Source organism: Pseudophryne corroboree, chromosome 3 (genome assembly GCF_028390025.1).
Source record: "Pseudophryne corroboree isolate aPseCor3 chromosome 3, aPseCor3.hap2, whole genome shotgun sequence".
NCBI classification, from domain to species: domain Eukaryota; kingdom Metazoa; phylum Chordata; class Amphibia; order Anura; family Myobatrachidae; genus Pseudophryne; species Pseudophryne corroboree.
Window position 1 is genome coordinate 610573718 of NC_086446.1, and position 22027 is coordinate 610595744.

The 22027-nt window shown below is 46.8% G+C and overlaps 1 protein-coding gene across 4 annotated transcripts in view; it reads left to right on the top strand.

Annotated features, from left to right (window-relative positions):
- Nucleotides 1-22027, top strand: part of RUFY2 (RUN and FYVE domain containing 2) — a 146770-nt gene that overhangs the window by 84461 nt on the left and 40282 nt on the right. For all 4 annotated transcript variants that reach the window (XM_063961579.1, XM_063961578.1, XM_063961581.1 and 1 more), the window contains exons 8-10: nucleotides 4928-4993; nucleotides 15121-15190; nucleotides 21007-21108. In XM_063961579.1, the coding sequence (XP_063817649.1) occupies nucleotides 4928-4993; nucleotides 15121-15190; nucleotides 21007-21108 (238 nt within the window). The remainder of the gene's footprint in view (nucleotides 1-4927; nucleotides 4994-15120; nucleotides 15191-21006; nucleotides 21109-22027) is intronic.

The window sequence follows — 22027 nt, forward strand, 5'->3', positions numbered from 1 at the left end:
GAGTAAATAGTAGAAATGGACATAAACTTCTTATGTCCATAACTATTCGCACGAGCGATTAATACGCTCCAAACCAACACCGGAATATTGCTAATTAAATACTCTTCCGATGGGTACCAAACACTGCTGTATGATTCCTGTTAGACCCTTCGTACGATACAAAGAGGGATTCCTTAGCTCAGGGACCTTCTATATTAACCAAACTTTCAGAAACTATCAAAGGGATCATGATCTATAAACTACATTAATTGTGAAAATATGTAACGAATGAGTCGCACGCTACGACTACATAAACTCTACCGTAAATACGCATACCGCGCCTGCGAGTGCACGCTATTGCGGGTATGCGCCTTCACGGGAGAGCGTACGCATGCGCAGCACGGACCAGTGTGCGGTGCAAATATGGCAACGTGCATGGGGATATTTTTCTGACTTTGACACACCCATTTTGTAATTGGACTGCATGATAAGTTAACACCCACATACCGATGCTAAGTGAAATCAACAGGTGATATGCACCACAAATTAACTCCCGTGAAAATGTATCACTTTCGCCTGAAATTGAATTCCCCCCATTGTCTCACCATTTTTGCTGTCTTTACATAAATCAGAGACAGGTCCTATAATTTTTGTTACATTGTCTGTGAAAATCCATCTGTAATGGTCTGAGCTGTGTCATGGGGGTTGTGGACAAAATCCCGACATTCAGAATCCCGACAGAATGCTGGCAGCAGGATTCCAAATGTGAAAATGTTGTCAATCTTTGGTAAGTATCCTACGGCTAACCCTAACAACAACAACCCAACTCTAACCCAAACCTTCCACACCCCTCCCCGCCACCTAACCCTAACTGTACTTCCCCACAGTCTAACCCTGACATACTACCCCCCCCCCCCTCCCTGGTAGCCTAACCCTAACCCCCCCAGCCTAACCCTAACCATACTACCTCACAGCCTAACCCTAAAACCCCACACACACCTCCTCCGCAGCCTATCCCTAAAATCCCTCCCCCACCCCTCCAGCAGTCTAACCCTAACCCTCATTGTTACCGCTTCAAGTTATCAGCATTTTCACCTGTTTCACCCTGTTGGGATCCCACCGCAAGTATTTTGATGTTTGGGATTGTGACCGTCAGGATGCCGACTACAGCCCAAGTTTCCAATTAACTGACTGCAGATCTTTGGTATTGTAATGGAGTGTCACTGAAAAACAAATTAATTGTTTTTTAATATTGTTTGGTGATTTACTGGCGACAACAATTAGATGCATTTTGTTTTTAAAATCACCTCCAGAAATCTCAGCTTGGAGGAACCTGAATCTTGATCCAGTTTAACAGATACAGTAGGTATTTAATTGCAGACATTTTCACCCGTTTTTTAATCCATTTTCACCCATGCCATTTCAAATTTTTTTGTGTGGAATCTGCATGGGCAAATTCGCCAAAACGTGTGTATCAGCGGCGAATTCGCCGATACACATGGTTTTCGACAGTGCCGGATTTTCTGACCAGTCGAAATAACGGCACGGGCATTGAATAGGTTGAATGTAGATTCAAGCTAAAAACAGGCAAAAATGCCTCTTCTTCGACTGGTTGAAAAGACAGCGCTAATTGACCACCCCCCACCGCATCTATGCTCCTGAAGCAGGTTCATGGCTATTTGGATGTCACGTAGTAATTATTTGGACTTAGCTTTTGGAGGATATACTGTGTATCTAGATAAGTTAAAATCTGAACAACTTGTAACAATAATTTAGGACATTAAATGAAAGTTGACAGACCAAATGGAAGCATTCTGCACTAGAACCTATTGCCTGTAGAATAAGATGAGCAGTGTCTTCCAGACAAAAAGTTGAGATGAATGAAGACGGTAGCCCCTATCAGGTTAGTAGGATGGACTTTTCATTACCATCACCAAAAATTCAGAGGGAGATGCTGACTCTCTCCAGATCGATTTATTTAAACTGGACTCATGGGCAGCAAAATGGAGAATGAGTTTCAATACAGACAAGTGTAAGGTAATGCACCTTGGTAGCAAGAACAAAAATAACACCTACATACTAAATGGGGTGATTTTAGGGGACTCCGTACTTAAAAAAAGATTTTGATGTTCACATAGATAACAAACTTAGCAGCAGCACCCAATGTAGGATAGCAGCAAAAAAGGCAAGCAAGTTACTAGCATGCATAAAGAGGGGTATTGATGTAAGGGATGAGAGTGTTATACTCCCACTATATAAAGCCCTAGTGAGGCCCCATCTGGAATACTGTGCACAGTTCTGGGCACCTTACTACAAAAAGGATATCCTGGAACCAGGAAAGGTTCAGAGGCGGGCAACCAAACTGATTAAGGGGATGGAGACGCTGGAATACCAGGAAAGACAAGCAAGGTTTTCACATGTTCACACTGGAAAAGAGGAGCTTAAGAGGAGACATGATCAACATTTATAAATAATTAAGGGGACAATACACAGATCTTGCGGGGGATCTGTTTTTGGTAAGACCAACACAGAAGACACGTGGACATCCGCTTAGGTTAGAGTAGAGGAGATTCCGCACACAGAGGTGGAAAGGTTTTTTCACAGTAAGGACAATACGAGTTTGGAATTCTGGGGTAGATGTATTAACCTGGAGAAGGCATAAGGAAGTGATAAACCAGTGATATGTGCAAGGTGATAATGGCACCAGCCAATCAGTTCCAATATGTAAATGAACAGTTTGGATCTGATTGGCTGGTGCCTTTATCACCTTGCACATATCACTGGTTTATCACTTCCTTATGCCTTCTACAGGTTAATACATCTGCCCCTCACTGCCTGAGAGAGTAGTGATGGCAGAATCGGTCAATACTTTTAAGAATGGGCTAGATAAATTCTTAATGGATAAGGATATACAGGGTTATTATGGTGTATAGATTACGTACTATAGTTATAATAAAATGAGGAAATACAACACAACGGATGACTTTATCAACAGATAAAATTAGTCCTGAAAATAATACAGAGTAGGAGAACACAAATAGGTTGAACTCGATGGACAACTTGTCTTTTTTCAACCTCATAAACTATGTAACTATCACACTGATTTCTGGCTAGTCCAGGAAAACTGGGTGTAGTTCCATAACTCGCAGAATTTGCAGCTAGACAAATAAGTGCATTTGTGTACATAACAAAGCTCTATGCGCCTGCTTATTATGATCTCCCATAAATGAGATTTAATGTCATCCATTGTGTATAATATAAAAATATTATATAGGAATTGATATATAAGAAATTTTAAGAGTTCAAACGGGTGTGGATCATTAGATCGACAGTGTCTAGGTCAACAATATTTAGGTCGACCACTATAGGTCGACAGTCACTAGGTTGACAGGGTCAGAAGGTCGACATGTTCTAGGTCGACAGGTCAAAAGGTCGACATGAGTTTTTTATGTTTTTTTGTGTCATTTTCTTCGTAGAGTGACCAGGAACCCCAATTAGTGCACAGTGTCCCCTCGCATGGCTTGCTTCGCTCGCCATGCTTCGGGCAAGGTGCCTCGCTTCGCTCGGCACAGATTACCGTTTCAGTCGTGGTCTACGTGGTTTATTAAGTATGAAAAATAATAAAAAACAAACAAACATGTCGACCTTTTGACCTGTCGACCTAGAACATGTCGACCTTCTGACCCTGCCGACCTACTGACTGTCGACCTATAGTGGTCGACCTAAACATTGTCGACCTAGACACTGTCGATCTTCAGACCGGATCCCGTTCATACATATGAAACACACATAGAAAGTAAATGAAGATCGACTGGATCAGGCAGGAAAGAGGACTCATACATGTCAGCAGAGATATTTTATTTGTGACTTTTGTTTTTTACTGTTAGTTGGGCACATACTAAAAATCTCTTTGGTTTTATGGGATCTGATGTATTGTTAGTGGAGTGTATCCTTTTTTTTAGATCTCTTCCTCATTTTACGCATTTACAAAGATCACGTTTATATGTAATGAACTGTTGCTGTTATTCTTTGTGACTGTTTCTTATCAGGCCTGTATTTATGCAGAGGTCACTTACTGTAGGTCTGGTCCTTATGTGATGCTTTTGTTATTCTTAATTTCTAGATTAATATTCAACACTTACATGTTATAATCATTAATAAAAATAAAATAAACATGAGCTTAGTTTGGGAAATATATTTCCATGTATTTATTTGCTGCAAATGCAAAGCACTGGGCATTGGAACCATGGAGAACTGAAGAAGTGGGGGATGGGAAGGAAATGGGGCATCTCAATACATTGCCGAATGGTGGCACAAAATGTAAATCCCAGGTCGTTGGGCATGGGAAGGAAATGGGGCATCTCAATACATTGTCGAATGGTGGCACAAAATGTAAATCCCAGGTCGTTGGGCATGGGCAGGAAATGGGGCATCTCAATACATTGCCGAATGGTGGCACAAAATGTAAATCCCAGGTCAGCTTCCTATGATCACTTATAAATGTACAATACTGCCCACTCTGCATGCTATGACACTGTGCATTGGCGTCACAAGCCGGGTGCGGGGGGTGCGGCCTGCATCCGGGTGTGACGCCTAGAAGGGGTGACACCACACTGTGGCTCCTCCGCAGTGACAGGAGCCGAGCGCTGCAGTGTGAAAGTCTGCTACAGCACCCGGCTCCTGTCATAGCAGAGGAGCCAACAGCGCTGCAGACAGTCTCCGGGGGCAGCCCAGTACAGCCCCCGGAGTGACGTCCCCACGAGGCCATGCCCCCTTTGTTAAAGGCCATGCCCCTTTTTGCTGCGAACGTGCTTCTCGGCGCGCTGGGATATGAAGGGTGCGCACCGGGTGTCACCACACCCGGTGACGCCACTGACACTGTGCATCTAGCCATAGCTGTCTGTCATCAGTATTATACAATGTCCTAAAACATTTCTCTCTCTCTTAGAAACGTGCACATTTCTGCAATACTGGACCAGAAGAACTATGTTGAGGAGCTTAATAGGCAACTGAAGTAAGTTTGGGACTTAGAAACAACTCTGTGTCAGACAGGAACAATGGCCCTCATTCCGAGTCGTTCGCTCGGTATTTTTCATCGCATCGCAATGAAAATCCGCTTAGTACGCATGCGCAATATTCGCACTGCGACTGCGCCAAGTAATTTAACAATGAAGATAGTATTTTTACTCACGGCTTTTTCATCGCTCCGGCGATCGTAATGTGATTGACAGGAAATGGGTGTTACTGGGCGGAAACACGGCGTTTTATGGGCGTGTGGCTGAAAACGCTACCGTTTCCGGAAAAAACGCAGGAGTGGCCGGAGAAACGGGGGAGTGTCTGGGCGAACGCTGGGTGTGTTTGTGACGTCAAACCAGGAACGACAAGCACTGAACTGATCGCACAGGCAGAGTAAGTGTGGAGCTACTCTAAAACTGCTAAGTAGTTTGTGATCGCAATATTGCGAATACATCGGTCGCAATTTTAAGATGCTAAGATACACTCCCAGTAGGCGGCGGCTTAGCGTGTGTAACTCTGCTAAATTCGCCTTGCGACCGATCAACTCGGAATGAGGGCCAATGTTTACGGGAATTATATCTTTGTACAGCTCCTGTTAGTTGTGTATATCTTTCTTTTATATGCACCCACACTGCTAACAAAAATATAGTAATGTAGATATTGGGCGCTAGACCAGTATGAATCAAATCTATAGCATTAAATGCGAAGTCAGTGCAGTGAAAAGAGAGTATTTAATAATCTGTGAATAAAATAGACATAATAGCAAAAAAATAGGATTTTAAATACCTACCGTTAAATCCTTTTCTCGTAGTCCATAAGGATATTGGGGACAAAATTAGTACGATGGGGTATAGACGGGTCCAAAGGAGCCAGTGCACTTAAATTTCTTCAACTGGGTGAGCTGGCTCCTCCCACTATGCCTCCTCCTACAGGTCAGTTATAGGTAAAAACAGTGCCTGAAGGAGAATGACATACTTGAGAGAAGGAACATAACAACAAGAATGCTGGTGAGATTTATACACCAGCACGCCAAAACATAACCGGACAGCAATGGCTGGCAACATTAACAGCAACAGCTGAACAGGTAACACATAACAGAGAACCTGCAGAAGTAACCGTACAGAGGCGGGCGCCCAATATCCCTTATGGACTACGAGTAAAGGATTTACCGGTAGGTATTTAAAATACTATTTTCTCTAGCATCCATAAGGGATATTGGGAACCAAATTAGTACGATGGGGATGTCCCAAAGCTTCCAGAACGGGCAGGAACATGCGGAGACTGCTGCAGCAGCGCCTGCCCAAACTGGGTATCCTCTATAGCCATGGTATCAAACTCGTAGATCTTCACAAAGGTGTTTTTATCCGACCAGGTAGCAGCTCGGCATAGTTGCAAGGCCGAGACTCTGCGGGCAGCCGTCCAGGAAGAGCCCACTGACCTTGTAGAGTGGGCCTTCGGAGACTTAGGAACAGGTAAGGATGCCAACACATAGGCCTGTTGGATAGTAAGCCTAATCCAACGAGCAATGGACTGCTTTGAAGCAGGACAACCCTTTTTCTGCACATCATAGAGCATGAACAAGGAATCCGTCTTCCTGACCCGAGCTGTGCGTTTTACATAGATCTTCAACACGCGCACCTCATCCAAAGACTCCGGAGGAGCCGAAGCGTCATAACAAGGTGGAACCACAATAGGTTGATTCAGATGAAATGCAGAGACAACCTTCGGCAGGAACTGCTATCTAGTCCGGAGCTCTGTCCTCGTAAAAAAACAAGTATGGATTTTTACACCATAAGGCCCCCAATTCTGAGACGTGTCTAGCAGAAGCCAGGGCCAACAACATCACTGTCTTCCATGTGAGGTACTAGTCTTCTACTGTCATCAGAGGCTCAAACCAGGAGGGCTGTAGAAATTGCAACACCACATCCAAAGCCCAGGGTGCCGTAGGCAGCACAAAGGGAGGTTGTATGTGGAGCACCCCTTGTAAGAGGGTTTGAACTTCTGGCAAAACAGCCAATTTCTTCTGAAAGAAAATAGAAAGAGCTAAAATCTGGACCTTAACGGAACCCAGACATAAGCCTTTATCCACACCAGCCTGCAGGATTCGTAGGAAACGTTCCAAGTGAAACTCCGCAGGCGGATACATGCGTTCCTCGCACCAAGAGACGTATTTCCTCCAGATATGATGATGTTTTGTCGTCACAGGTTTTCTGGCTTGCACCATAGTGGCAATGACCATTTTGGAAAGCACTTTGTGAGCTAGGATATTCCGCTCAACTTCCATGCCGTCAAACGAAGCCGCCGTAAGTCCGAGTTGTCAGCGGCCGGATTCTCACCTCCGGCCGGGGGTCCAGAGTCTCGCCGTTCTGACGGGTGGTAGGGCTGCGGCGCCGGGATGCTGCTGCGACGCGGGCCTCTGGCGCGTCTGTCCGGCGGCTGGGGACCTGAGGCGCCGTGCAGGGAGTTGCTGCGGCAGAGGGCTCTGGCGGGGGTGTGGCTTCTGGGAGGCAGGGAGATCAGTCTGCATACTGACTCCCTGTAATGGTGTGTGTGTCCTCTCTGCTGGGGGATGCCATATTGGAGACCAAGGAAGCCAATTAGCCCCATTCTGTGTCCAGCCAATCCATGGCCGGCTTCCCTTACAAAAGGGGGCTAGCCCAGAGTAGAGGGCCAGTGCTTCAAGTTGCTTACTTGTGTAAGGTGCTCTAGCTCTGTGCTCCCAGGTTGCTTCAGGTTGTTCCAGGTGCCCTGGTTCCGGGACACTCAGGCCGCAGAGGAATCCCGGCCGCTACGGGACCTCTGCAGTTTTCAACTCCTTCGTCTTTCAAGTCACAGTTCATCATTCCACAGCTCGTTCACTCCAGCCACGTCTTTCAAGCCACAGGTCATCATTCCGTAGCTCGTTCACTCCAGCCACGTCTTTCAAGCCACAGATCATCATTCTGCAGCTCGTTCACTCCAGCCACATCTCTCAAGTCACAGTTCATCATTCTGCAGCCCGCAGTTCTTTTCTTCAGTGACTACTCATTGACTCCTAGCTCAGACTACATCTTCCATTGACCTTTGTCTCCTGAGAAAGAACTATATCCAGCCCCCTCGTCTTCTTCATCCGCAGGCGGTTGCTTCCTCGGGCAAGTCTCAGTCGCTGGATCCTCAATTCCCGCCGAGCATGACACGGGTAGATGAACGGTCCTTGCTGAAGAAGATCCTTTCGTAGTGGCAGAGGCCAAGGGTCTTCTGCGGACATGTCCAGAAGAGTTGCGCACCACGCCCTTCGGGGCCAAATCCGGATTGCTTGGACACACTGATGTCTGATTCATTGGAGTACCCTTGGGATCAACGGAACCGGAGGAAATAGGTAGACCAGCTGGTAAGGCCAAGGTGATGTCAGTGCATCCACTGCACTCGCCTGAGGGTCCCTGATTCGCGAGCAGTAGCAATGAAGCTTCTTGTTGAGGCGAGACGCAATCATGTCGATCTGCGGGTATCCCCACCTGTCGACAATCTGTTGAAACACCTGAGGATGTAATCCCCACTCCCCCGGGTGGAGGTCGTGGCGACTCAGGAAGTCCGCCTTCCAGTTGTCCACTCCCGCAATTAAAATTGCGGACAGTGCTCTTGCATGTCTTTCCACCCAGAGAAGTATTTATGACACTTCTCGCATGCAGCCCTTGCTTTTTGTCCCTCCTTGTCGATTGATGTCCGGCGTTGGCGTTGTCCGACTGAACCTGGATTGCCCGATCCCTGAGCAGAGGGGAGGCCTGAATCAGAACATTGTATATCACCCGAAGTTCCAGAATGGTGATCGGGAGTAGGGCCTCTTGGGCAGACCACCTGCCCTGGAACTGTGCCCCCTGGGTGACAGCTCCCAACTCTTGTAGACTCGCATCCGTCATGAGGAGGGTCCAATCCTGAAACGTCGACCTTCCAGTAGGATGGAAAACTGCAACCACCACAGGAGCGATATCCTTGCCTGGGGTGACAGCTGAATCATTCGATGCATCTGGAGATGTGAACCGGACCACTTGTTCAGGATGTCCATTTGGAAGGGTCTGGCATGGAACCTTTGGAACTGTATCGCTTCGTACGAGGCCACCATTTTTCCCAACAACTTTATGCAAAGATGAATGGAAACTCAAGCAGGACAGAGAACCATGTGAACCATCTTGTGAAGTGTTCTCACCTTGTCCTCTGGGAGAAACACCCTTTGAGCTACAGTATCCAGTATCATACCCAGAAACAGGAGCCGTTGAGACGGTTCCAGTTGAGACTTCTGTAGATTGAGGATCCACCCGTGGTGAGACAGGAGCTGGATAGTGCGATCTATATGGAGCAGTAGAAGCTCCCTGGAACATGCTTTTATCAGGAGATCGTCCAGGTAAGGGACAATATTGACCCCCTGGACTCTGAGCTGGAACATAATTTCCGCCATCACCTTCGTGAACACCCTCGGAGCTGTAGACAGGCCGAAGGGCAATGCCTGAAACTGGTAGTAATCATTCAGTAGGGCGAACCGTAGATAGGCCTGATGAGGAGGCTAAATTGAGATATGCAGGTAGGCATCCTTGATATCCTGGGATACAAGGAATTATTGTTGTTCCAGGCCATTGATCACCGCTCTCAAAGATTCCATCTTGAATTTGAAAACCTTAAGGTAAGGATTCAAGGACTTCAGATTCAAAATGGGTCTCACTGACCCGTCTGGTTTTGGTACCACAAACAGACTGGAGTAGTAACCTTGTCCTTGTTGTAGTAGGCGTACTGGAACATCGACCTGGGACTGGACCAACTTGTCGATGGCCAGCAGTAGCGTAAGACGCATATTTTCCAAAGCTGGCAAGCCTGATTTGAAAAATCGTTGGGGAGGAGCACAGTTGAACTCCAGCTTGTAACCCTGAGAGATAAGGTCCCTTACCCAGTCATCTTGGCAAGAACTGACCCAGATGTGGCTGAAGTGACGAGATCCCCTCGGTGTGGGTGGGCACCGTCATGCTGAAGTCTTAGTGGAAGCTGAACTGGAGCTCTGGTCCTGAGAGCCGGCAATGGCTGGTTTCTTAGGCTTACCTCTGGAGTCTCTAGCTGCATTGGAGGCACCCCGGGCCCTAGATCGAAATCTGGAGGACCAAAAGGACTTAGTAGATGGTCCTGGGTAGATACGTCTAGCAGGTGGAGCCCCTGGAGGGAGAAACATGGATTTCCCAGCAGTAGCTTTGGAGATCCATGCATCCAATTCCCCTCCGAAGAGCCATTCACCTATGAAGGGAAGAGATTCCACATTACGTTTGGAGTCAGCGTCTGCAATCCACTGACGCAACCATATGGCTCTGCTAACAGACACAGCCATAGCAGTTGTTATAGCCTGTATATTCCCAATCTCTTTTAGGGAGTCACAGAGAACTCTTGCCGTGTCCTGAATGTGTTTAAGTAAAGTTACAAGGCCCTATTGAATTTGAGTAGCCCATGTACTGTATGAATGGCATGTGTCATCCAGCAACCAGCAATGACTGACCTTTGAGCTACACCTGCAGCATTGTAGATAGATTTTAGAGTGGTTTCTATTTTCCTATCCCTGGGTCCTTTACCGTAAAGGAGCCCGGAGCAGGGATCAACGCCTTTTTGGAAAGACGAGAGACTGATACAGCCACTGCTGGAGATTCTTCCCAGAATTTCCTGCCTTCAGGGGCAAAAGGGAAGGTATTTAAAAACCTTTTGGACACCTGATATTTTTTATCTGGATTTTTCCAGGCTATTTTAAATAAATCATCCAATTCTTTAGAATCAGGAAACGTGACAGTCAGTTTGTCTTGAGGGAGGAAAAATTACTGCTGATTAGTAGAATCTTCCAGGGGGAGCTTTAACATGTCCCGTATAGCCAATATAAGGGGTTCAGTACCTTGCGTAGGGGTGGATAGTGCATAACTTCTGTTTTACCATATTGAATAAGAAAAACAGGTATAATACACATAAAACACAGCCTGAAATACAAAACAAGCCTTCCTATTGCATGTGAGAGGAGACATAGGAGAGAAGACACCAGTGCATCCAGCGCTGCACAGCCCCAGTGAGGCTGTCAGCGTTTTTATAAGTAAACAACAATGATACTGTAATATGAAAAATCCCTCAGAGGGATGTTACTTGTGCACACTCTAGCGGCTCTCCCCCTCTACACCCGGTACCAGTGACCCAGGCACTGTAATGGAGGAGCTGTTGAGGCTGCTGCTGCTATGCAGAGGAAAGCGCCAAAATTCCGCTGAGCCCGCTTTCTTGTAGCTCTGCCCCCTGCCATGGCGCCGGAGCTACTGTTTTATATTTATACTGGCCATGTCTCCCTATGTTGTATCCTCACATAAATGCTTGGTACAATGCCTTTTAGCCAGTCTCACGCAGGGGCTAAAGTAGGTCCCCCCCCCAGGAGGGTTCCGTACGCCTCACCCGCGCTTCAGCCGCACAGTGTACCGGGGGACCCCCCCTAGCGGGGTCCCCGGCTTGTACTCACCACCGATAATCACCTTCAGGCAGCGTTACGGCTGTAACACACACTCCGGTTTTTCCCGGATGGCAAAAAGCCGGACAAAGTTTGTCCGGCTTTTTGCCATCCGGGAAAAACCGGCAGAGTCTGTCACACAGGACGGCTTTGAGCCGTGTGTGATGCTGTGCGCATGCGCAGCATCAGACACGGCTTCAGAAAAAAACGTGTGTGAAAGCTCCCCTTCACACACACGGTTTACTGGCTGCAAAGACGGCCCGGCGCCCGCCCGGCAGCCGGACCTTCCAGTGGTGAGACCCGGCTGCGGGCCGGGGCCGTGCAGTGTGAAGGGACCCTACCCCTCACACTGTTAACTACAATGCCGACACGGGGAAAAAGCCGTCTGGCTTTTTCCCGGCCGGCAAGAGCCGGGTAGTGTGTTTTAGCCCTTAGGGGTGTGCGGCATGCTGTGGCTGCTGACAGCCAAGGCAGCAGGGGAAGCGGCTCTGCACCTCAAGAGGCCGGTGACCGTCTCCCACCTAACTCCCATGGTGCAGGTATGCTGTTGCCCAAACAGCATACTGAGAGAAATAAAACTTTTAAAAGAAATTGTAGAAAAACTCTGGAGCTTGCAGAGTGTGCATCCTCTCCTGAGGGCACTTTTTTCGTAACTGAGATGTAGGAGGAGGCATCAAGGGGAGGAGCCAGCACACCCAGTTGAAGAAATTTAAAGTGCACTGGCTCCTTTGGACCCGTCTATACCCCATTATACTAATTCTGTCCCCAATGGGCCTAATTCAGACCTGGTCGCATGCAGGACGTTTTTGCACTGCTGCGACCAGGTGATCGCCGCCTACAGGGAGAAGGGGGTTAGGGATGCTCAGGGCTGCGTACGCTTTTGCAGAGACTGCACAAACCAAAAGCCGGCTGTTAACATGCGATCCAAAGGATGCAAATTATGCTGCTTAGCAGAAATGGCAATTCTTACTGAATCAGCTCATTAGTGTGCGACGTAGGATCAGGCCTAGGATGAATGGCAGTAGTTTCAGTGATACAGTCAAGAGCCATGGTTATGTCACACCACAGAACCAACAGCTTTTTTTCCCGCTCACTGTCCAAGCCAGGACATCCATGGGTTCATTCCATGCATGTGGAGGTATGCCTTACTAGCAGGTGTTGCACAGTGACAGTTTCATTGTCTGTTTCAGTTCTCAGGTTGTTTTCTATATTCTGTTGTTGTTTTGTTGTTGCAGTAAATGTTGTTTTCCCAATAAGAACACATGGGGCAGCCAATAATCATGGGAATACAAACTGTCCAGTAGCAGCCAGTGTAATCATTGGAGGCCAAAGCAGCCATATTGTGGGCAAATCAGGCATTCATATAAATTCACTAGAAACCAGTGATATTTATGATGCTGCATTTTCATGAATACTGGTTTAACTCACAAATCAGCTGCTTCCACTGTCTCTAGGAAACAGGTACCATATAACATTTATAAAAACTGTATTGTTTAAACAACAAAGAATATAGTTACTTTCTCTGAAAACAATGGTTCTCCACGATTTCAGATGACATTTGTTCTAAAGTGATTTCTTGGAAAAATAAAAAAAAATCCAGGGTGAAAAGTTTCCAAGCACCCAATGAAATGTACTTAAATAGTAAGATCAGTATTAGACAAAATGTAAAGGGCGTCATGAACTATTATTGAACACATAACAGAGTGGTAAGTGACTAAGGCTGGGTACACACTAGGATGATATTGGTACAATTTGTCATACTGAAACAAAAACTTGTGCATATCTTCTAATGTGTATGCCCAATTTGCTTCTGGTCGGCCTTGTTGCATGGCCAGCCTGAAGATATTAGGCTAAATGTAATAGAGTGCGATTTTGGAAAATGTGCAATTTTTACTGCAAATTCGCACGTTTTCTGAAAATCGCAAATGTAATAGGATGTGATTTTGGACAAATTCGCATCTTTTTACTTATTCCAAAAATCGCAAGTGTGAAAATCTCATCCAGATGTTTTCCGATTGAAACACTGAAAATCACAAATATAATAGGATGCGATTTTGACACTTAGACATAAAACCTTACCAAAAATCGCCAGAATAATAGACCACAGGATTCCCACCTTAGAGTATAATGGAAAGTGCGCTCCTCCATTATACACTATGGCCTCCGCATGACTGACAGGCCGGGACCTGCCAGCCAATCAGGAGAGCGCTATGACCTGGCGCTCCCTGATTGGCTGGCAGCTCCAGAAGTGAGGGGAGTCACGGGGGATCCCGACATCCTTTAGTTCGAGGGTCTGGGTTCTTTGCGCTTTTTTTTTTTTTTTTTAACCCATGGATGCCTACTGGAAAGAAGAGGACTAGACACAAAGTGGGGTAGGTGAGTATTTTATTTTTATTTACAGCGGTCGTGGATGCTACAGGACAAGTGGACGTGAATGGCTACGTTGGATGTAGGTAAGTATATGTAACTGTGTGTATGTACAGTATGTGAGTGTGCAAGTATGTTTTATTAAAGTTTTACTGTCACGGTGGGTGTTTATTTTAAGATTTATTTTGTTGTAGAACTACAGGTACCAGCGGGCCCGTTAATTCCCTGCATACTGGTACTTGTGGTTGTTCAAGTACCAGCATGTGGGGGAGGCTTGCTGGGACTTGTGGTTCCACAGCAAAAGACAATATTCTGTTTTTTACACTTTTAAGGGCTATCAGCCCTCCATCCACCGCCGAGGGATGGGGGGGGAGGGGGGGGAGACGGCCTTCATCCCTGGCCCTTGAGTGCCTGGAGAGGGAGAACCCCTTTATTTTAGGGGTCCCCACTCCCCCAGGGAACCCCGGCCAGGGGTGACTAGTTGGGGGGAGTGATGCTTTGGCCGCAGGGACCTATATAAAAGTGTCCCACGGCTGCGGTATCATCTCCCTGGCTAGTGGAGCCCAGTGCTGGGGGGGGGGAAACCCTACCTCTTCTGTCCCCCATATTTTTGGAACCAGGACCGGTCCAAGAGCCCGGTGCTGGTTGTTTAAATACGGGGAACCCCCAATCAATTTTTTCCTGTATCTTTGCAACCAGGACCGGCTCAAAGAGCCCAAAGCTGGTTATGCTCTTGGGGACAACCTGCACGTCGTTTTTTTTTTACATTTTTAACACTTTCTTTACTTTTACAGACATGCTTCTGACTAATAAAAACATGACCTAAAATCTGCATGTTTTTATTACTAAAAATCGCATGTTTCCTTTACTAAAAATGGCAAATAATCGCATGCGAATTCCGTTTTAACCTTAAAATTCGCACCCTATTACCTCTAGCCTATTGTGTGCGATCCGGTGCACTGTAATGAAGGATGGAATGAGAGATTGTTCCATCATTCATTACAACGGGCAGTGTGTACGGGCAATCTGGCATGGTTCAGGATGAAAGGAAATCATACCGACCTTCAGCAAGGCTGCCCATTGTTCTACCTGGCCTGAGATATAAGTGGGGCCTCAGTTGTAAACAGTGAGCTGACTCTGTACAAGACATGTTTGATAATTCACCGACCTCTTGCACAGTTTGAACCTAAGTGGGGTGACCTCAGCTCCCATCTGTATCAAACAAGCCTGAAGTATTATAACAAACTGACATGATATTTCTTGCTTCCTTGCAGTGGCACTGTGAGCAGTCTCCATACAAGAATTGATACAATGGAGAAGTCAAACACAAAGCTTATTGAAGAGGTAATGCTTTTAAAACCAAAATGCGAAAACCCCTTTTAAACCAGACTTTTGGCCCGGAAAAAAAAGATTGTAATGCCAGCTAATGACCCTAGTGAAATTGATATGATCACTATTGGGCATGAAACAAAATGTGGTTATGAGAAAGATGAATAACCTACATGTGTTGTCACCCGGAGGCGCCAAGTGGAGGGTGGTGGGGTACTGGTTACCTGAGCCCAGGCTTGTTGGATGAGCCTGGGAAGGGTCACTGGTCAGCTACTGAGGGGGACATTGCACCCCTTTGTAGCGCATAGTATTTTTGGGAGGAGGAGGGCATGGACACGCCTCCCCGATTTGGCCACACCCACCTGAGTACCCAGGCCTCATTCAGCTCTCGACAGCCCTGCAGTCATCTATCCACCACACTAATGGAATGCATCACCTGCTCTATTCCTCAGCTTAAATGTGCACACCTTAACATAATGTGACAGGAATCACATAGAATGAAGTAAAATCCAAGATAAGTTCTATTCTCACCACAGGCAATTGCAGGAATCACAGGATAGGTTAGTTCTTTAAAGCCAAACAATGTTCACATTGTTCACAGAGTCTTCAAATACAGCAAACACAATTCTTCAGTAGACCCTAAGGTCCAGGACCCCTAACAGTAACCGCACCTTGCCTATCACCTGGGCAGCTTGTCCACCATCAGGAGCAATATTCTTTGTGTCTGAAGCCCTTTTACCAGCAACTGTCTGCAATCAGCTGCTTCTCCACACTGGCCTTACGAAATTTCTGGCCTGGATTCTCTCCGGCCACAAACATACCTGCAGTATTGCACCCATGTCCGATTTATGCTCATAATAATTATGTCATAATAATGTTTTGTCTGCATTCATAATTCAGCATTCATTATCTAGACATCATAGTGTTGAAAGATACAAAATGACAACAAGCAAAATGTCAACATGTTCAGAATGTCAATATGAAAATTGTCAACACTGACTAAATGCATTGAAATTGTTGACTGGTATATAATGACGACACCCAATTTTCAGCCTAACCCTATCTCCTAACCCCAAAATTTTTACAGTGGTGATATTTGGAAGGTTTTGACATTTTAGACATGTTCACATTATGACAGTCGACATACTAACTACATACCATATAAAAACAGGAAATATTTCCTATCATGAAGGACAACAAGTTGTGAAATTCACAAAACCGAATACCATTATATCAAATATGGATTCCCTTTGCCCATTTCCTGAAGCTGGGAGCCATATAGTGATATGCAGGGCCGGCTCCAGGCATGTTCGACTAGAGCGGCCGCGCGGGGCGCCACCCTTAATGGGCGCCGCGCGCTGGTGCCACCATAGTCATACCTGGAGCCGGCCCTGTACGCTGCAGCTCTCCCCGCCGTCCCCGGCCTTTGACTGTGTGTGCGCTGCGTGGCGCCGGCGTCTGATGTCAGACGCCGGCGCCGCGCAGCGCGCATGTAGAGCGCTCAAGCGGCCGGGAACACTAACAGACAGTCGGTGCCCTCAGACGGCAGCACTTCCCCTCCCAGCGCCGCCGCAGGTATTGTGGGGATCATCGGGCACTGTGTGGGGGCATATCTGTCACTGTGGGATCATCTGCACTGTGGGGGCATATCTGTCAGTGTGGGGTCATCTGCACTGTGGGGGCATATCTGTCAATGTGGGGGCACTGGCACTGTGCGGGCATATCTGTCAATGTGGGGGCACTGGCACTGTGTGGGGGCATATCTGTCACTGTGGGGTCATATCTGCACTGTGGGGGCATATCTGGCACTGTGGGGTCATCTGCACTGTGGGGGCACTGGCACTGTGTGGGGTCATATCTGTCACTGTGGGGGCATATCTGCACTGTGGGGGCATATCTGGCACTGTGGGGTCATCTGCACTGTGGGGGCATATCTGGCACTGTGGGGTCATCTGCACTGTGGGGGCACTGGCACTGTGTGGGGTCATATCTGTCACTGTGAGGTCATATCTATACTGTGGGGGCACTGGCACTGTGTGGGGGCACTGGCACTGTGTGGGTGCATATCTGTCACTGTGGGGTCATATCTGCACTGTGGGGGCACTGGCACTGTGTGGGTGCATATCTGTCACTGTGGGGTCATATCTGCACTGTGGGGTCATCTGCACTGTGGGGTCATATCTGCACTGTGGGGTCATATCTGCACTGTGGGGTCATCTGCACTGTGGGGGCACTGGCACTGTGTGGGGTCATCTGCACTGTGGGGGCACTGGCACTGTGTGGGGTCATATCTGCACTGTGGGGGCACTGGCACTGTGTGGGTGCATATCTGTCACTGTGGGGTCATATCTGCACTGTGGGGGCACTGGCACTGTGTGGGGGCATATCTGTCACTGTGGGGTCATATCTGTCACTGTGGGGTCATATCTGCACTGTGGGGGCATTTATGTATCTGGCACTGTGGGGGCATTTATGTATCTGGCACTGTGGGGGCATTTATGTATCTGGCACTGTGGGGGCATTTATGTATCTGGCACTGTGGGGGCATTTATTTATCTGGCACTGTGGGGGCATTTATTTATCTGGCACTGGGGGCATTTATGTATCTGCACTGTGGGGGCATATATTTATCTGGCACTGTGGGGGCATTTATTTATCTGGCACTGGGGGGATTTATGTATCTGGCACTGTGGGGGACTGGGCACTGGCACTGTGTGGGTGAATATCTGTCACTGTGGGGTCATATCTGCACTGTGGGGTCATCTGCACTGTGGGGGCACTGGCACTGTGTGGGGTCATCTGCACTGTGGGGGCACTGGCACTGTGTGGGGTCATATCTGCACTGTGGGGGCACTGGCACTGTGTGGGTGCATATCTGTCACTGTGGGGTCATATCTGCACTGTGAGGGCACTGGCACTGTGTGGGGGCATATCTGTCACTGTGGGGTCATATCTGCACTGTGGGGGCATTTATGTATTTGGCACTGTGGGGGCATTTATTTATCTGGCACTGTGGGGGCATTTATTTATCTTGCACTGGGGGCATTTATGTATCTGCACTGTGGGGGCATATCTGCACTGTGGGGGCATATATTTATCTGGCACTGTGGGGGCATTTATTTATCTGGCACTGGGGGCATTTATGTATCTGGCACTGTGGGGGCATATCTGCACTGTGGGGGCATATATTTATCTGGCACTGTGGGGGCATATATTTATCTGGCACTGTGGGGGCATATATTTATCTGGCACTGTGGGGGCATATATTTATCTGGCACTGTGGGGGCATTTATGTATCTGGCACTGTGGGGGCATTTATGTATCTGGCACTGCTGGGGGGCATATCGGCACTGTGGGGGCATTTATTTGGCACTGTAGGTGCATTTATGTATCTGGCACTGCTGGGGGGGGCATGTCACGTGTATCTGGCACTGCTGGAGGGCATGTCACGTGTATCTGGCACTGCTGGGGGGCATGTCACGTGTATCTGGCACTGCTGGGGGGCATGTCACGTGTTGCTGGCACTGCTGGGGGGCATGTCACGTGTAGCTGGCACGGCTGGGGGGCATGTCACGTGTAGCTGGCACGGCTGGGGAGCATATCATGTAGTGTTCCCGCTAGGCGTCTGTGGCTAGGCAATGTGTCTCAGTGCTCTGCCTGGCGCAATGTGTCTCAGTGCTCTGCCTGGCGCAATGTGTCTCAGTGCTCTACCTGGCGCAATGTGTCTCAGTGCTCTGCCTGGCGCAATGTGTCTCAGTGCTCTGCCTGGCGCAATGTGTCTCAGTGCTCTACCTGGCGCAATGTGTCTCAGAGCTCTGCCTGGCGCAAAGTGTCTAACGTACTCTGCCTGGCGCAAAGTGTGTAGGAGGTTCTACCTGGTGCAATGTATATTAGCTGCACTACTGTGTGGTGTAATACAAATTGCCACTATTATGTGGCCACGCACCTTCCCCACGAAGCAACTGCCCTAAATTTTTGATGCGCGCCTTCGGCGCGCACTGTCCATGCTCTAGCATATGTGTAGGTGAGCACCAAGCATTACAGTATGTACAGAATTTCGCCCTCCTAACTTAAAAATGTGCCCTCCCTGTGATCAGCACCCTGCCCTAAAAAGTGAGCACTATCATGTGTAGCTGGCACTGCTGGGGGGCATATTGTGTGTAGCTGGCACTGCTGCGGGGCATGTCATGTGTAGCTGGCACTGCTGCGGGGCATGTCATGTGTAGCTGGCACTGCTGGGGGGCATATTACGTCTATCTGGCACTGCACATTATGTGTATCTGCCACTATACTGGAGACATTGTGTGTAAGGAACACTACTGTGGCTGTTATGTGTAAGGCTGCTAATTGTGTGCGTAGAGGGGGTGTGAAAATATATTTATAGTGTGATAATATGAGGTCACGCCCACTTTCCAGGAGGCCACACCCACTTTTCCTGGAGCGTGCGCGCCGTCGGCGCGCGCATAGGGTTTCGGGGGAGGGGGGGGGGGGGGGGGGGCGCTTTTATATTTTCTCGCTCAGGGTGCTAGTAGGCCTGGAGCCGGCCCTGGTGATATGTGCTTGCTCTCAGTACGTCCAGTCATCTACAGTAGAGCAGGATAGAAGTGTTTTATTTACCTGCATTTAAGAGGGCTGGGTGTATTGTGTCATTTTCTGTTCCAAACTCCCTGAAGGATAGTTCCTGGAATTAGGATATGGTTGGGCCACTCCTGCAGAGGGACTTCCTGTTTGATTCAGTGAAAAATGGGGGTGGGCATTCAGAACTATACAACTGCTTTAAGTGACTACTGTAAAACAAACAAAAGGTTGTGACAGAGCTGATGTATTCAAATATGCACTTTTAATTGATACCTATATAAAAATACGTACAACACCAATGATTAATGTACCGGCCAGTACTTACATCAAAATATATATATATATATAAATAAAACCCAAAAAATAAATATAAATATATATATATATATATATACAGTGTATATATATACAGTGTATATATATATATATATATATATATAATATAAAGGACATGTACTATAATACTATAAAATAAATTAATCAGTAGACACATTAATTATATATGCATTTCTTTGCATGTGGGTCGTTAACGCCGACAATAAAGGTTAAAGTCCTTATTGATGCTGTTAGTATCATGCAAACGTGTACTTTATGCAAACTGATTAGTACTACATGCGTGTTTCCTACTGCAGCTAATTAATAAGCATCATACTGATTTGTTAGAGACATTTCAACTGTATCTAATTGCCTGATATTTTCAATGCACATGTCCCAATATGACCCAAGCATGCAGGGGTTAGTACTTGCACTTTAGCAGTCCTTATATCCGGTCTACGCCGTTCCGTCTGTTTGTCTCCTGGCTGCTTGATTAGCATTGCAGCCAAAGCATGGTGCTTACAGCAACCTTCTCTCGGGGCTATGAATACTCATTTTTTAACATCATTTACTAACCCTATATAATAAAAGGCTAACTCTGCTCCTCACCTCTACAGGGGAATTCAAGTGTTTTGCGCGCCGGCGGCCACTAGATGGCGCCCAACAGAGCAATTCAAATGTTGCTCCGTTTTGGCATGCACAGCCGCCGGCGCTGACCTTACTGTTATGTTGTTCCGTCATTTTGACGGGCTGGTTACTATTCTCTATAAAATTAATATGAGCCTCAGTACAGCAGACACCTGCCCTATAATTGTTATTTCTAATGTATTGAGGAGCCATTACCTGGGACATTTTTTACTTGATCCATTTGTTTTTTAAATCATGTTTTACTTTGTTTTTTTAGCATTTAAAGTGTAACATTTTTGTTTGTATTTTAGTTAGCTATAGCTAAGAACAATATTATCAAACTCCAAGAAGAAAATCACCAGTTAAGGAGTGAAAATGCCATGCTTTTCCTGAGAGCTCATCATCAACTAGAGGTACATAATTCAGTTCACCATTGTTCACTGCAGGGCAGCTCCTACTCCTCTCAGCCTTTCTCAAGCAACAGCGTTGGGTGCTTGGGAGATCCTCATAGGAACGCCCCCCTGCTGTCTTCTCACAGAACAGTCTACTGAAAAATATATATATATTTTGTTATTAAATTAATACCCATAATTGAGTTTTACATACATTGTAAATAGTTTTAAAGTTCTAATTAATTCATTAGAAATTTATATATATATATATATATATATATACATACAGTTGTGCTCATAAGTTTACATACACTTGCAGAATTTGTGATTTTCTGGCCATTTGTCAGAGAATATGAATGGTAACTCACAAACTTTTCTTTCACTCATGGTTAGTGGTTCGGTGAAGCCATTTATTGTCAAACAACTGTGTTTACTCTTTTTAAATCATAATGACAACAGAAACTCCCCAAATGACCTTGATCAAAAGTTTACATACCCCAGTTCTTAATACCGTGTATTGCCCCCTTTAACATCAATGACAGCTTGAAGTCTTTTGTGGTAGTTGTGGATGAGGCTCTTTATTTTCTCAGATGGTAAAGCTGACCATTCTTCTTGGCAAAAAGCCTCCAGTTCCTGTAAATTCTTGGGCTGTCTTGCATGAACTGCACGTTTGAGATCTCCCCAGAGTGGCTCAATGATATTGAGGTCAGGAGACTGAGATGGCCACTCCAGAACCTTCACTTTATTCTGCTGTAGCCAATGACAGGTTGACCTGGCCTTGTGTTTTGGATCATTGTCATGTTGGAACGTCCAAGTACGTCCCATGCGCAGCTTCCGGGCTGATGAGTGCAAATTTTCCTCCAGTATTTTCTGATAACGTGCTGCATTCATCTTGCCATCAATTTTGACCAAGTTTTCCCGTGCCTTTGTAGCTCACACA